Consider the following 17,526-nt stretch of genomic DNA (forward strand, 5'->3'; position numbering starts at 1 on the left):
GCCTGAGAAAAAGGGTACAGTCTCATACCTAGGCAAAACTTTCCAAATAAAGCATAATTTTACTCTCCAATAAAGATCTAATATAGTAATGTTCAATGTTATTCTGCTTTGTAGTCACATAGTTAAAAGCTACAGTAAAATAACATTCTTTTATCAAATATTAACATTCTAAAAAGATTATAAAGTATTTTAAGAAGTCAAGCAAACCAAAATCAGTATGCTTTAAAAAAAAAAACATGAAAGTCCATCCCGTTTCTCAGAAAATAGCCATAAAGTTCTCTACTGTAAACACTTGAAAACATGATAAATACTGCAAAATATTTTCCTTTTACACTACAAGAATGAGAATCTTACAAATAAATTTGTCCAAATGTAAGACATAAAAACAAAATTAATCCTGTGGTATTATTACATACCATTCACACATACACACACACACCCATGTTTGTGCAAACAGACCTATTCACAAGAAAACCTCTGTGGAACATTTTCTAAAGACCCTTCATTTAATGGTGAGAATTCATCTTCAGTCTAATAGTGAAGATTTATGATGACACAATGCTGTTAGATTCAAGTTCCTAAAATAACTTTCCACTTGTCCAAACCCCACTCAAAAGTCTTAGTCTCCACATTATTTTTGGGTTACACGCAACATCATCAGTACTTTAGAAACATGGGTTTGAACTCTGCATATAAAAGTTACCGACACTGTTTCCAACATAAACTACATATTAGAATCAAGTTGGTCTCTGTATGTTACTCCCAGAACAAATACTTATTCTATGCTTAAGCATTTGCTTCCATGTTTTCCCTACCTAGAATGACCTCCTGTTTTTCAGTTTTTCCCCAATTTGCTAAGGTTGACCCCAAAATGAAACTTTTTCATTAAACAATCTGTGATCTCTCTTAAGGCCACAATTACTCTATACTACTTATTAATGCATTCATTTATTTTATTTCAGTAACTGATAACCATGACTATTATATTGCTTTCTCATTATTTTGTGTGCATGCCTCATTTCTCTGTGACTGAAAGCTCACTGAGTACATTAAACACATAAATATTTCCTTTGTACTTTCATAGTCCTAGCATGATAGTGAGCACATCTGAACTGAATATCCAATAAACATTGCAAAATAAAATCCACTTAAACAGAAGGGTTCTGTTGTATTTGAAAAAAACAGAATCGTTAAGCTATCATATCTTGAATAAATTAATGGAAATAAATTGTAACTGTATCTGGAAAAATAAACTTGGTAAGGAGAGTTGAGCGGTGTAGTCAAAACTGGGGGAAAGGCCCTGGCCAGCATGGCTCAGTTGGTTGAGTGTTGGTTGTTCTATGCACCAAAACGTTGTTGGTGCGATTCCCGGATAGGACACATACCCGGGGTATGGGCTTACAGGCAGAAAGCAGCTGATCAATGTTTCTCTTTCACATTGATGTTTCTCTCTCTTTTTCTCTAAAAATCAACAAGGACATTTTTTAAATACTGGGGAAAACAGTCATGTAAGAGTTCTCTCACACTTCTAGATGTCAGAAAAATAATGTATTGCTATGATTTTTAAAAAATCCTCTCCCAAGGATATTTTTCCATTAATTTTTTTTAAAGACAGAGTAGAAGGGAAGGAGGAAGGGAGGGAGGGAGTAAGAAAAACATTCATATGAGAGAGACGACATATCAATTGGCTGCCTCCCACATGACCCTCGAGGTCAGGGATCGAACCCGCAGCCAAGCTTTGTGCCCTTAACCAGGAATCAAACTCCCAACTTTGGCCTGTAGGTCAACATTCTGATGCTAAGCCAAACCAGCAAGGGCTATTCCTATGTTCTTTTTATTTTATTTTTTCTTTATTGATTTGAGAGAGAGAGGAAGGGACAGGGAGAGAGATAGAAACGTCGATGAGAGAGAACATTGATGGGCCTCCTCCTGCATGCCCCCCACTAGGGATTTGGCCCACAACCTGGGCATGTGCTCTGACTGGGAATCAAACTGGCAACCTCTTGGTGCATGGGCTGACGCTCAACCACTGAGCGACACCGGCTGGGCTATTCCTATGTTCCTAATATAATTACACTTAAAGAGAAAAAAATCATAAAAAAACTCTCAAATTTTACAGGATTTGAAAGCCAGTGGTTGAGGTAAAATAATTAGGAAAGAGCACTGGTAAAAACTCTGAGTTATAGAATAATCATTAAAAAATAATTTTGGGACTTCTAGATAAAAAGAAGACATGAACATTGGTGCCTGACAACCTTATATATACACCTTAAGTCACAAATAAAATGAGAATAAAAATATGCTGATACCATTAGCTTAAATAGATATTGCTTCATTCTTGACAATGATAGTTAAAGAAATAGAGGTTTAAAATTAAAATATTTTACTAACATTCCTGAAAGAAACTAAGAATGTCATGCATAAATGGAAAGGCATCTTGTGTCCACGGACTGAGAAGTGAATAGTTCGTATGTCAATATTACCCAAAGCAATCACAGATTCAATGCAATCCCTTTCAAAGTCCCAGTGACTTTTTTTTTTTAATAGAAACACCCATCCTAAAATTCATATGGGATCTCAAAAAAGTCCAAATAGCCAAATTTGAAAAGAATAAAATTGGAGGATCATGTCCTCCTTTCACAATGTAACTAAAAGCTACACTAATTAATAGTGTGGTGCTGCTATAAGGAGAGACAAGGAGAACAATGGAATATAATAGAGAGCCCAGAAACAAACCTTTGTGTATATTATACACACACACTCAAATGATTTTCAACAAAGGTGCAAAGACCACCCAATATGGAAAGGACAGTCTCTTCCACAAACAGTGCTGGAAAATGCAAAAGAATAAAGTTGAATTCTTAGCTTACAAACTTGATTAAATCAACACCTAAACTTAAGAGCTAAACTAAAAACTCTTAGGGAAAAACAAAAAGAAAAATTGTTATGACATTAAATTTGGCAATGATATTTTGGATATGGCTTCAAAAAATTAGGTGATTTGGCTTCATCAAAATTAAAAACTTTTGTGCATTAAAAGACACTATCAAGGGAATATAAAGACAATCCAGGGAATGGGAGAAAATATTTGAAAATTCTGTATCAGATAAGGGATCAATACCTAGAATATATAAAGAACTACAACTCAACAATAAAATCACCAAACAGCACTGGTCAGTTTGGCTCAGCAGTAGAGACCTAGGTTCGGTTCCCACTAAGGGCATGTACCTTGGTTGCAGTTTGTCCCCAGCCCTGGTTGGGTCATGCAGGTGGAAACTACTCAATGTGTCCCTTTCACGTGGATGTTTCTCTCTCTCCCTCTCCCTCCCCACTCTATCTGAACAAAAAATGGAAAAATGTCCTCGGGTGAGGATAAAAACAAAAACACACCAAACAATCCAATTCAATGTACAAAGGCCTCACACAGATATTTCTCCAAAGGAGACATAGAAATGGCCCAAAAGCATATGAAAAGATGCTCAACATCATCGGTTATTAAGAAAATACAAACTGGCCAGTTTTGCTTAGCGGTTAGAGCTCAGCCCACGGACCAGAAAGTCCCGGGTTCTGTTCCCACTAAGGGCACATATCTCAGTTGCAGTTTGTCCCCGGCCCCAGTTGGGATTGTATAGGTGGCAACCAGTCGATGTGTCTCTCTCACATCAATGTTTCTCTCTCTCTTACTCCCCCCCCCCCCCTCTCTCCCTCCTGCTCTATCTGAAGATAAATGCAAAAAAAAAAAAAAAAAAAGGTCCTCGGGCGAGGAAGAAAATACAAATCAAAATCACAATGAGAATACTACTTCACACCCATTAGGTTGACTATGACAAGAAAAAAAAACAAAACACTCAAAATAACAAATGGATGCAGAGAAACTGAAAGCCTTGTACACTGCTGCTGGAAACACGAAACAGTGCAGCTGCTGTGAAAATACCTGTGCCGTTCTTCAAAAAATTAAACATAGACTTACCATATAACCTAGCAATTCCCCTCACAGGCCATACTTAAGAGAACTGAAAGCAGGGACTCAAACAGATATAAAAGATATTGTAAGCCATTCTTCACAGAAGCATTAATCCCAAGAGCCAAAAGGTAGAAACAACCCAATGTCCACCAACAGATGGATGGAAAAACAATTATGTGATAAATAACATAAAATGGAATATTATTCAGCCTTAAAAAGGAATGAAATCGTGACATTTGCTACAACACAGATGGACCGTGACACATTATGCTATGAGAAATAAGCCAGGCAAAAGGGATACATTTCATGATTCTGCTTAAATGAGTAACTAGAGCACTCAAATTCCCAGAAAGAGAACACAGCGTGGTGGTTCCCAGAAGCTGGGGAGAGAAGAAAATGACAAGTTACTGTTTAATGGGGACAGAGTTTTAGTTTTGCCAACTCTCTCAGCCTGCCAGGGGTCGTTGCAACGCAATGAACTACAAGCAGACCTTGCTTGGAGTGAGGGGAGCATCGCAAGGGAGCAAATGCTCCAGATCTCTGGATGTAGCCCAATTTATTTGCAAAGTGGTTCCCTAGACTACATGGTGTTTTAGGTAATTAGATCCTTGAGATGGCATCTCTGCTGACCATACAGCCAAGCCTACTATATTACTACCTATCTCTCGCTTTTTCAGCTAAGAAACATCAAAGGAGAAACATCAAAACGAATCCATTCACACCTGGGCTTATCTATCGCCCATTGTCTCTTTCTGGGTGGCATCCAACCCTTTGACCTGCAAACCTTATCTATTCACACATATTCAATACATTCAGTTCAGACAGGGTGGTGTTCCAACCCTTTAGGCAAACCTTATCTAGTCACCCGCATACTTAGATCCTTGGCTGACCAGGTCATGAGAATGTATATTTCAAGATTACATTTCATTCATCCACCATACCCCCAACACTACATAGTTCGGCATAATGAAACGTTCTGGAGCTAGATATTGATGATGGTTGCACAACAATGTGACCACTTCTTCCCATTCTAGTCATTTTATCACCAGCAAAGACCAGCTCACAGAAGTGCTCTACCCTCTGGAAAAATACACCAATTAGACTTCTACACCTGCCTTGAAAGCACCTGGAGGTGAACTGGTTTTGCAAATGGGACTAGCCCTCACATTTCCCACAACCCATTCAAATGTATAAGCAAATAACCACATTAGGTGATTCATTGCAATAACTGCCAGCACAGTCCTCAATCCTTTGTGAAGACCAATTTAACTGTTCTGGGGCCAAAAGCACCTGCAGGTAACATAGTCATGAGAGCTCCTCAAGGGGTCACAATACGGTACAGGCACTAGTATGTTTATTCTAAAGAAAACCCTATGCCTGACAGACTATATTAGCTCAACCAAACTGAATGCAAATAATAATAACAGAATCCAAAATAAAGAAGAGTTCATACCAGTCACAAAAACAATAATCATGACCTAGGTTAGATTTTGGGGAAACTTGAACCTTGAGATATTACTTATGTTGACTCAGAACTGGTTTTGTGTGGATCACAGCTGTCAATAATGGGATGTAATCTGGGAGATCACAATGCAGAAAAACATAATTCCAGTTACACCAAAGAACAAACAAAAGGGATGGAAAGGAGTCTTTGAATGTATGAGTATCAGACTTAATAAGCATTACTTTACAAGAATCAGCATTCAATATATAAACTTGAAATACACGCCTGGCTGGTATGGCTCAGTGGTTGAGCACTGACCCATGAACCAAAAGGTTATCAGTTTGATTCCCAGTCAGGGCACATGCCCAGTTTGAGGGTCCGATCCCCCAGTTGGGGGCCTGCAGGAGGTGGTCAATCGATGTTCTCTCTCATCAATGTTTCTATTTCTCTCCCTCTCCCTTCCTCTCTCTCTAAAACCAATCGATCAATCAATCAATCAATAAAAAGATTAGTTTTTAAAAAAATAAATAAACTTGAAATATATGGTAATTAAGAAGCTCAAAATACAATCTAGCTCAGGAAGTAAAAATTATACCGCTATGTGATAAGCCTCCTATGATTATATTCTTTTCTTTTTTTTTAAGATTTTTAAAATCGATTTTTAGAGAGAGAGGAAGGGAGAGGGAGAGAGAGAGGAAGGGAGAAGGGAGAGAGAGAAACACTGATGGGCTGCCTCCTGTCTGGGCATGTGCCTACACCCGGGATACGAGCTGGTAATGGAACCAGCAACCTTTCGGTGCGCTGGATGATGCCCAACCAACTGAGCCACACCAGTCAGGGCTCTTTATCAGCATTTGTCATTTTACTTCAAGTACTCTTGACATATTAATTTTTCAAAATGTGTATTATAAAGTAAATAACAATATAACCACACTTCTTTCAAGATATTCCATCACGTAAGACTCAGTGATTTGTGCAGAAGCATTCCTCCTTCATTTATTCCAAATAATAGCAAATTCCAGAAGCCAATTAAAAAATCTTTTGTTTAAAAACTTTAAAGAGCCCTGGCCGGTTTTGCTCAGCGGTTAGAGCGTTGGCCTGCAGTCCAGAGAGACCCAGGTTCGGTTCCCGCTAAGGGCACGTACCTGGGTTGCAGTTTGTCCCTGGCCTGGTTGGGTTGTGCGGGAGGCAGCCACTTGATGTGTCCCTTTCATGTCGATGTTCCTCTCTCTCTCTCTCTCTTCCTCTCTCTCCTTCCCACTCTATCTGAACAAAAAATAGAAAAATGTCCCCAGGTGAAGATAAAAAAAAAAACACAAAAACAAACTTTAATGAAAGAATGTTATGTTAAATCTCCAAATTAAAACGAGTTTCACTTTTTCATATTTGTTTAAATTTAAAGACTTCAGACACTACCTTGAAATGTTTAAACGTGCGCTTCTGATATTCACACCATTCCACAAAGCAGTGTAGGCTTCGGAAAAACATAAACAGAGCTCTTCTTTCTTCTGCTCTGTAGGAATAAAAATTTCTATGATTAACAAATATTATTAAATGAGAGGCCCAACCTGGCTTTATTCTTTAATATTGCTATTTTACATATCCTTCACTACAGCTAAAAAAAAAATTAGATATATTTCTACATACTGAAGTCTGCACTTTCAAGAATGAGCACTTGTGATCGCTAATGTGACTTTCTTAGCCTGTTTAAATCCTACCCATCTTTCAAGGCACCACTCACATGCCACATTGTCCTTGAAATTTGATAACTGTGGTAGAATAAAGAATATATCCTGTCTTTGTCCTTAGTTGCTGCACAGAGTCCTGAGCAACAAGAATGCCTTTGTTATGTTAATAGTGACTCAAGGTGACCCCTAGATAGCCTCAGGATAGGGACTGTTCACCAGAAAGACCAACCACTTGATTAAAGAGATTGAAACTTTGGGCCAACTGGACCTCCAAGGAGAAGGGAGGGATGGGAGGAGCTCAATCACATGGGAATCAGGTAATCAATGACTGCTATGTAAGGAAACACCAATAAAAAATCTGGACAACAAAGTTCAGTGGAGCTTTTGGTTGGTAAACACACTGATGTGCTGGGAGGATATGTACATGGATTAAGCCAGAAAAGGCACAGAGCTCTAGTTTCTCTTGATACCCCACTCCCACCCCACCTTAGACCTGGGCCTGCTCCTTGCTTCCCTTTGGCTGTTTCTAGGTTGTAGCTTTTATAATAAAACCACAATTTTTAGTGTAGCATTTTCAGTGAGTTCTCTTGAGTCTTAGCAAATTATCAAATCTGAGGGGGTTGTGGGAACACAAGATTTGTGGCTGGCATATGAAATGGAACAGTCTTGTGAGGTATTTTGCCTTTAATCTCTGGGTCTGTGCTAAATCCGGGTGGTATCAGGATTCAGTTGAATTAAAGGATATGCAGTTGGTGTCAGAAAATCATTGCCTGAACAAGGACCTCACCACCACACCACATGTCCTATTCCAAAATCACTAGAAATAATTTTACTCTTGTGCCTGTAAGCTCCCACAAGAAATGTACCTTAATTCTCTTAATATTATACCTAGTTATATTGACACCCACAAACACAAGCAACTTGTAGGTAAGATGTGTGCATTTATTTAATAATTCAGACAATAACTGAGTAAAATTCCCATCTTAGTCCTGATAAATTTAAAAGCACATTCCTCCCAAAGACTCCCATTAATTACAATTTAGAACCATTGACATAACACATAAAACAATATTGAAAGATTCTGAAATGTGGACAGAAAAGGCAGAATGAATAAAGATTTCCGGAATTTAGGGAGGTTCAGGTGTTCAGTTCCTAGAGGTTTATTTTTGCCTCCTGTATATCCTGAATGAACAGTAGAGAAGACTGCAACCCAGAACTGCCATAGGGTAGAGTTAAAAAAGAAAAAAAAAAGCCCAGGGAAACATTGCTACCCTCTAGCCAAGAGAGGTCAGATAAGAGGGAGGATACTGGTCTTGGTAAAAAAAAAAAAAATTTTGATTTGACACCAAAAGCTAAGGCAACAAAAACAAAATAAACGGGGGACTACATCAAACTAAAAAACATCTACAGGGCAAGCACACCATTGACAGAATGAAAAGGAAACCTACTAAATGGCAGAAAATATTTGCAGAGCATGTATCTCATAGGGGTTAACATCCAAAACATAAAGAATTCATAACAATAGCAAACACCCACAAACAATCCCATTAAAAATGGACAGAGGACCTAAGGAAACATTTTTCCAAAGAAGATATAAGGACAGACAACAGGTACATAAAAAGGTGCTCAACACCACTAATTATCAGAGAAATGCAAACCAAAACCACAGTGAAATATTACCTCACACCTGTCAGAACAGCTATTATCAAAAAGATAAGAAATAGCAAGTGTCGAGGAGAATGTGTAGAAAAGAAAACCCTAACGCACTGTTGGTGGGAATTTAAACTGGTAGAGGCATATGAAAACTCTAGTTTCCTAAAAAAATTACAACCATATACACACACACACACACACATGTTCCACCAACACCTCTTCTGGGTATTTCACTGAAAGAAACAAAAACACTAACTTGAAGATATATGCATCCCCAGCATTATTTACTATAAAGCAAATGGAAACAAGGTATCTATCAATGAGTGAATGGATAACGAAAATCAATAAAGAAAAAAAATTTTTTTTAATTGCCTCCAAACCTCTTCAACAAATGCTCCCAGAGAAAAGGCTTTCACACTGAATGAGTTCTGAGTCAGGTCAAATTCAGACTTGTGAGATCTTTCAGGGGACCAAGAAACAGGTCAAACAATGACAATTCACTAGAAATAAAGCTTTGATAAGTTTGAACCTATTCTGCTCCCTCTGGTGATTGCAGGCTTTTGGTTATCAAGGCTATCTCAGAGCTGGTAAGGGATAGATGGGAACACAGTGTTTAAAAAGCCACAAAAACTCACTCTTCTTATAAAGATTCTATTTTTCTTAAATAAATGCTCCCTGGATAGTTAAAGCCTTTGGTTCATTTATAAATTCTGAACATTTTGATTATTTCAGTTTTTGCTAGTTTATTTGTTCCTTTTATGAAGGAGGGAGACTCTTCAAAGGTACTTTGCTAGTTTCACTGATGTCTATGCCTTGAATTTTAAAATAACTCAGAAAGGTCTCTGTATTAACCAAGTCTTTTATTTTCTGTATTCTGGTGCTGTGAAGTCAGGGGCCTTAGAACTGTCCCTCCTAAGGTTTGCCACTTCCTAGAGCTAGTAAACACCTACCTCCTGAGCATGCTTTTCAAATGTCATCCAACCAGTCCAGGGCCCACACCCCTTTATCAGGTTTTCCAACTCTGCCCTAATCACCCTCGGGCCAGGTATCAGATAACCAGGGACAGCCCCTGTACCCTCAAGCCTCCTAAAATTATTCACCTTAGCCAAACCAAACCCTGCCCACTCCCCCTCACCTGTTATTTCCTTCAGAAATCACAATAAAGGCTCTTGCCCAGTTTCCCCCTCTCCCTCTGTCTCCTGTACTACTCCAGTGGTTCTCCTAAGGCCCAATGTGGCATCATGTGCCCCTCCTCTTAGGAACTGTGAGTAACAAACTATCTTTTCAATGGCAATCATCTCCTGGTCTGCTGGCCTTAATCAAATAATAATAACACCTATTAAAGTAGGCTGCCATGTACTTATACGTCACTTTTAAAAATTAGTCATGCAGTACATATGTGTATACATGTTTGTGTCAAATGTAAGCTGTTGGTTCCTGAAGGGAGCAAAAACACTGCCACAGAATACATAAACAGCAATGGTGAGTTTTATTCTCTCCACACTTGGTCACTCAGGAAAATGGTCTGGTAACAGCTGATTAACTTGGTGGTACAGCTTCTCAGCGAGACTTCACTTAAGTTGGCCTTCCTAGCAACTACAGTAACATTTCCGTGAAGGTGACTCATCTGGGGTAGCTCTTGCTCATCAAGTAAATGGCCCTCGAAAGCCACTTATGGCTCATCTCAGTGAGCTCATTAGAACTCAGAATAATAGCTCCATGAGGACACTTGAGGAAGTCAGTACAGGGATTAACAGAATTGTGATTCTTAGAAAATATCCTCAACAGAGCCTCAGAAAGATGAGTACCTGCTTTTAATAATCAGATCACCTGTACTATGATTACTCTGAGAAACTGTTTCTTCCCAAATCTGTTCCAAGTTATAGGTTTTTCTACTTTTCTGTGCTTTCTTGTTTCTTTTTTTCCAAAATAGTACCACTTGAAAAAACAAAATAAAACATTGAAGAAACTATCCAGCACACAGAATTCATTCTTGAGGAATTTTTAACTAGATCAGTGAAGTATACTGGAAATATTGGTGGACATGCATACTTAGTGAAGGAGCTTAGGAATGTGTACCACAAACAACACCGAACAATAAGCAATCTGTAAGATGAAGTAATTCCACGTAGGTGGCCCTGTGGGATGAAGTTATTCCATGCAGAGTGGGTGGCCCACAGGAACAGTGTTTTGTGGATCTAGTTTTGCTGAGAAGCACAGCATTCCCCAAATATTGGCAATCACTCCATGTTGTTAAAGAGAGATCTAAGTCATGGACATTCTTTTAACAGCTCTATTATTCCAACTTCAACAAGTTTCATTATTTCTCAGAAATATTTCTATTCTCTGATTCATGAACATATAAACTTTTGAATGGGGCAGAACTGTCCAAATAATTTTATCTAGTTCCTTCATTTTGCATACAAAGAAAGAGTTCTATAGGCATTAAATTTCTTTCCTAATGCAGTGGCATTAGTCTTTAAAGGAAAAATCAAATAAAATGATATATGAAGGTACATTGTCTGTTATCACATATTGATAATTTATTCTAAGGTTAAGATGTACACACTGAGTGAGTGTAACACAAGGCAAAATGTGATACATTTCTAGAGAGTACCTAGAGTTCATACAACTGGATGTATTTAGTGAAGGCTGGCTCCCTGAAGGACTTATGTGTCACCCTATCAAAGCCTTCTCTGACTATGCTGTGTAACAACGAAGACTTCCAGACAATACGGCAGAGTCGGTGGATGCTGTGCTTGCCTTCGCCAAAGAACATATCAAAATTACAACTACATTACAGAAAACCTGAACACCAGATAAACAGAATTCCCATAACCAAGAATGAAAAGAAGACACACCCAGGATGGTAAAAAGGGTGAAGACACGGAACGGGTTGATCCTACACTCATGGTGTTCCAGTAAGAATCTTGAGAGAGAGCGTGGCTATGGATGCCACCCAAGGAGCAAGGGCTCCCAGTTCCACACCTGGCTCCCCAGCCCAAGGCATCAGTGCAGGGAAGAAAAGTCCCCTTAACATCTGGCTATGGAAACCAGTGCAGATTGTGTCTGAGAAAGACAACAGGCTGCAAGAGAGAAAGGCATTGCAGGTCTTAAAGGGCCCACACACAGACTCACTCAAAGCTGAGGCAACAAAGCAGCAGCTTTCAAAGGTCCAGGGATATGCAGGAATACAATGGACTGACCAGCTCCATGGCAGAGATCAGAAAAGCAGGGACAATCTCCTGCTTTAAGTTCTCAGGGATGGCAGGGTGACTGATGCCACCGTTCCTTTGTTGAGCTCTCCCACCTCAGCCAGCTTCAGACACAGGCAGATGCCAGAGAGGAACTCTCCATTAACCTGGCTAACACCCTTCACCCAACCCTGAAGATTTCCTGAGACCTAACCTGACCCAAATCAAAAGCCTGGCCCACAAGTCTTTCAACAGAGTTCTACACAAATGGTCCGCCTCGTCTGACACTGCCGACCTTCCTAAGATCTCTCAAGGTCCATAAACCCCAAAAAAGCATCCACAGCCTCAGTGTGCCCTGTACCACACCCTAAGTGTCCCCAGGCACAGCTCTAGTGGCAACTGGCCTTGGTTCACGGCACAGCCTATCTGAGGTACCTTTAAGCCCAGCACAGGCGGCTACCAATTCATATCACTTTGTAGCACCTACCAGATAACCCCAGACCAGTCACAGGCAGCACCTGACACTGGCCTGCACCGGAGCCCCGCCAAGAGGCCCCAGAAACAACAAGCTGGTGGCTAGCTTAGACCATGTCACAGTCTCACACAAAATGATTCACAAGTAACACAGCCGAAGGGCAGGCTCAGCAGGCACAGAGCCCTGCTGAAGCACACATGGCTCTGTGGGGTCGGTCCCTGCACAGAAGCTCGGCCTCTGCAGCCACAGCCAGTCTGCTTGAGGGTCAATCCCACCCACTGCTGTGCCAAGAGCACCAAGGCTCAGCTACAACAAGAGGGCATACACAACCCACACATAGGGCACACCTGAAGCACCTGGCTTAGATGACCAGAAAGAATGCACCACTGAGCCCCACTCTTCTACATAAGGCCACTCTTCCAAGACTGGAAGATGTAAATCTACCTTGTACATAAAAACAAACACAGGGAGACAGCCAAAATAAGGAAACAAAGAAACATGTCTCAAATGAAACAACAAGACAAAATGCAAGAAAAATAACTAAATGAAAGGGAGGCAAGGAGTGTACCAGATGCAGAGTTCAAAACATGGTTACAAAAATGCTCAAAGAACTTAAGGAAAGAACAGATGTACTCAGTGACAACTTAAATAATAGAAACCATTAAGAAGAACCAGTCATAAATGAAGAATACACTGACTGGAATGAAGGATACATTACAGGGAACCGAAGCACAGTAGATGAGGCAGAAAATTAAATCAGTGATTTGGAAGACAGAAGAAAACACCAAATCAAAACAACAAAAAGAAAAAAGAATAATAAAAAAGAAAGGACAGTTTACAGGACCACTGTGACAATACTAAGCTTAAGAGTACCAGGAGGAGGAGACAGAGGGCAAAGGAATAGAAATCTATTTTAAAAAACGACTGAGTCCTGCCAGTGTGGCTCAGTGGTTGAGCATCACTCCATGCACCAAGAGGCTGCTGGTTTGATTCCCAGTCAGGACACATGCCCTGGTTGTGGGCCAGATCCCCAGTGGGGAGCATGCAGGACACGGCCAATCAATGTTCTTTCTCATCAATGTTTCTATCTCTCTCTCTCCCTCACTTCCTCAAATAAAATAAAATAATGACTGAAAACTTTCTTAAACTAGCAAAGGAAATAGACATACAAGTCCAGGAGTCACAGAGAGTCCCAAACAATACGAACTAAAACAGGCCAATACCAAGATACATCACAATTAAAAATGCAAAGTTAGCCCTGGCCGGTTTGCTCAGTGGTTAGAGCATCAGCCTGTGTACCAGAGAGTCCTGGGTTCGGTTCCCTCTAAAGGAACATACCTCAGTTGCAGTTTGTCCCCAGCCCTGGTTGGGGTTGTATGGGTGGCAACCACTCGATGTGTCTCTCTCATGTCAATGTTTCTCTCTCTCTTCTTCCCTCTCTCCCTCCGGCTCTATCAGAAGATAAATACAAAAATGTCCTCGGGTGAAGATAAAAAAAAAATGCAAAGTTAAAAACAAAGCAAAAATTAAAAGTAGCAAGAGAAAAGCAGTTGATTACACATATATAAGTGAACTCCCATAGGACTGTTAGCTGACATCTCAACAGAAACTGCAGGCAGGAAGAAATTGGTAGGAACTATTCAATTTGATGAAAAACAAGGACATACAATCAAGGTTACTCTACTCAGTAAGACTATCATTTAGAATTGAAGAAGAGATAAAGTATTTCCCATAGAAGATAAAGCTAAAGGACTTAATCACCATTAAACCAATATTGTAAGATATGTTCAAGAAACTTCAAGAAAAGAAAAAACATGAAAATATGAATAAGAAAATACAGCAAAGAAAAAAATTCTCATTGACAAAGGCTAACACATAATAAAAGTAGTGACCCAACCAACTGTAAAGCTAGTATAAAGGTTAAAAGGCAAATACAGAAAGATCATGTGTAATTACAAGAAATTAAAAGATACAAACACACACAAAAGTAAAAAATAAGTTTCTTGACTTGGGGTACTGAACACATAATACAACATACAGATATGTATTATAGAATTGTGCACCTAAAATCTATGATGTTATTAACCAATGTCACCCCAATAAATTAAATTTAAAAAAATAAAAGAATAAAAAATGTTTAAAGAATAAAAAATAACAACAAAAACATAAACATGGAGGATGTGAGTAAAAAAGGTATGATTTTAGAATGGGTTTGAAATTAAGTGATCATCAAATAGAGTGCAGCCCTGGTAATAAAAAATACACTAAAAGTCTACAAGAGATATATAAGAAATAAAGAGAAAAAATCAAAACACATCACAGAAAGTCATCAACATATAAGAATATGCAAGAAAATAAGAGAAACAGAAAACTAGAAAAACATAAAAAAACAAATAAAATGGCAATAAACACATAGTTGGGGATTACTTTAAATGTAAATAGACTAAATGTTCTAATCAAAGCATACAGGATGACTGAATAAGAAAAATAAAAAAACTATACATATGCTGCTTATAAGACACCCACTTCAAATCAAGACACACAGACTAAAAGTGAAGATACAGAAATTGACATTTTCAATTAACTAGAAACAAACAAAAAAGCTGTGCTACCAATATTTATATCAGACCAAAGAGATCTTAAAACAAGTTCCCCCAGCCCCTCCTAACCCCGAGACACATCAAGCTACACTGATGGCAGCCAGAGACTGTGGGTCAACACTGGAATCTCACAAAGCTAAGAAAAAAAGAAAAAAAATATTGTGGTTTAGCGTCACCTACTGCAAAAGAATAGAAAGACCTCTTCACAGAGAAATGCCCCTCATACATTGATCAATAGACAGAGGAGTCCATCAAATACTGTGAATAATCAAGGTAGAGAGACAGCTCGAAAAGAAAATGAAAAATCTCCAGAAAACAAACTTAAAGACATGGAAATACATGACACCCATGAGAGAAAATTCAAGATTGCAGTTCTGAAAATACTCAACAACATGCAAGAAAATACAGATACAAAATTTATCGAGCTCAGAAAACAACTTAGCAAACAAAACGAATACTTCAAAGTGATTAAAACTATTCTTTTTAGGAAAAAAACAGAAATATTGGAAGAATTCAGTAAGAGAGATAAAGAATGAACTAGTAAGCACAGGAAATGCAAACCAAATGGAGGAAAGGATGAATCATATCGAATGCTGAAATCTAGAAATGACAGGGAAGAGAGAGACCTGAGCATAAAAACATAAAATAAAATAAAAATGACACATAGTTCTCTGAGAACTATCTGATCCAATCAGAAAGAGCAGTATAAGAATGACAGGCATGCCAGAAGAAGGAGAGAGGGAGAAGAAACTGGAGAGCCTGTTTAAACAAATAGTAAATGAGAAATTCCCAAACCTATGGAAAGAACAAGATCCTCGAATCCCAAAAGCAAAGAGAACACCTAGTTACCTCAATCCAAGAGGTCTTTTCCAGGGCACATCGTATTAAAGCTGTAAAAAATTAATGACAAAGAAAGGATTCTCAAGGCAGCCATGGAAAAGATGAGAGTAACTTAAGAAAAGCCCATTAGGTTATCATTGGACTTCTCTACAAGCCAGAAGGGAGTGGAACTAAATATTCAAACTACTGAAAGAGAAATTACCAGGCAAAATAATCCTCCATTGCTAGAAATACTCAAGGAGGTTGGTTATTCTACCTGAAACGAAGGACAAAATGTCACAAATCTATGAGTAAGATCACCAACAAACTACAGCATGAACAGGGATAACTTGTGAAAACAAAACATGGAAGAGGAGGGTGAAAGGTCTGAATTTGCAAAGAAGGATGAAGATCAGATGCATTTAAAAGAACAATAACTACTGTATATATGAAACTTTCTTTATCATAAATCTAATGGTAACAATACAAACAAAACACAACATTGAGACACACAGCATAGGCAAAGAAGAAACAGAGGAAAGAACACCACCAGAAAACAAACAACAGACAGAAACACAAAGGAAGAGAACCAGAGGAGGCACAGAGCTACCAGAAACAAAAGATAAAATGGTACAGGAAATCCTCATACATCAATAATTACCCTAAATGTAAATGGACTAAATTCACCAATAAAGAAGCACAGTGGACTAAAATACAAAACCCAACTAACTATATGCTGCCTTCAGGAGACACATCTAAGCTGCAAAGACAAAGGAAGATTTAAAGTGAAAGAGTGGGAAATGATTCTCCAAGAAAACAGCATCCACAGAAAAGCAAGTGTAGCCATAGTTATAGCTTACAAAATAGATTTCAAGAAAACAAAGGTAACAAGAGACAAAGACAGACATCTTATGATAAAGGGGACATCACATCAAGAAGACATAACACTACTCGGTATATATGCACCCAATCAGGGAGCACCAAAATATAGAAGCAACTCTCACAGAATTAAAGGGAGAAACTGACAAAAACACAACCATAGTTGGGGACCTTAATACTCCATTGACACTAGATAAATCATCCAACAGAAAGCCAATGAAGAAATATCAGCCTTAAATGACACATTAGACCAAATAGACACAATTGACATTTACAGAGCCTTTCAACCCACAGCATCAGATTATACATTCTTCTCCAGTGCACATGGAACATTCTCAAGGACAGACCACATGTTGGGTCACAAAACTAGCCTCAACAAATTCAAGAAGATTGAAATAATACCAAGCATATTCTCTGACCATAATGCTTTGAAATTAGAACTCAACTGCAAAAAGAAAGTAAAGAAACCCACAAATATGTGGAGATCAAACAATATGCTACTGAAAAGTGACTGGATCAAAGAAAAATAAAGTGAGATAAAAAATATATAGAGATGGATGTGAATGACAATATGATACATCAAAACTTCCGGGATGCTGTGAAAGCAGCAATAAGAGGGAAGGTATATCACTGCAGGCCTATCTCAAGAAAGGACAAATCCCAAGTAAACAACCTAACATTACAGCTTAAACAACTAGTAAAAAAAAAAAAGAGAGAAAAAGTAACCCAAAGTCAGCAGGAGAAAGGAAATCATAAATATGAGAGCTGAATGGAATAAAATAGAGAAAAAGACCACACACAAAAAATTAA

At 38.6% G+C, this 17,526-nt stretch overlaps 1 protein-coding gene across 14 annotated transcripts in view; it reads right to left on the reverse strand.

Moving 5' to 3' along the window:
- Window positions 1–17,526, reverse strand: part of LOC118641344 (centromere protein P) — a 152,437-nt gene that overhangs the window by 121,309 nt on the left and 13,602 nt on the right. For 12 of the 14 annotated variants that reach the window (XM_036278485.1, XM_036278481.1, XM_036278477.1 and 9 more), the window contains exon 4: window positions 6,825–6,921. In XM_036278485.1, coding sequence (XP_036134378.1) covers window positions 6,825–6,921 — 97 coding nt within the window. Of the gene's footprint in view, window positions 1–4,199; window positions 4,345–5,508; window positions 5,542–6,824; window positions 6,922–17,526 lie in introns of those variants that run through there. The other 2 variants (XM_036278480.1, XM_036278490.1) reach the window with 2 other exon arrangements.

Source organism: Molossus molossus, unplaced genomic scaffold, assembly GCF_014108415.1.
Source record: "Molossus molossus isolate mMolMol1 unplaced genomic scaffold, mMolMol1.p scaffold_m16_p_29, whole genome shotgun sequence".
Lineage (NCBI taxonomy): Eukaryota > Metazoa > Chordata > Mammalia > Chiroptera > Molossidae > Molossus > Molossus molossus.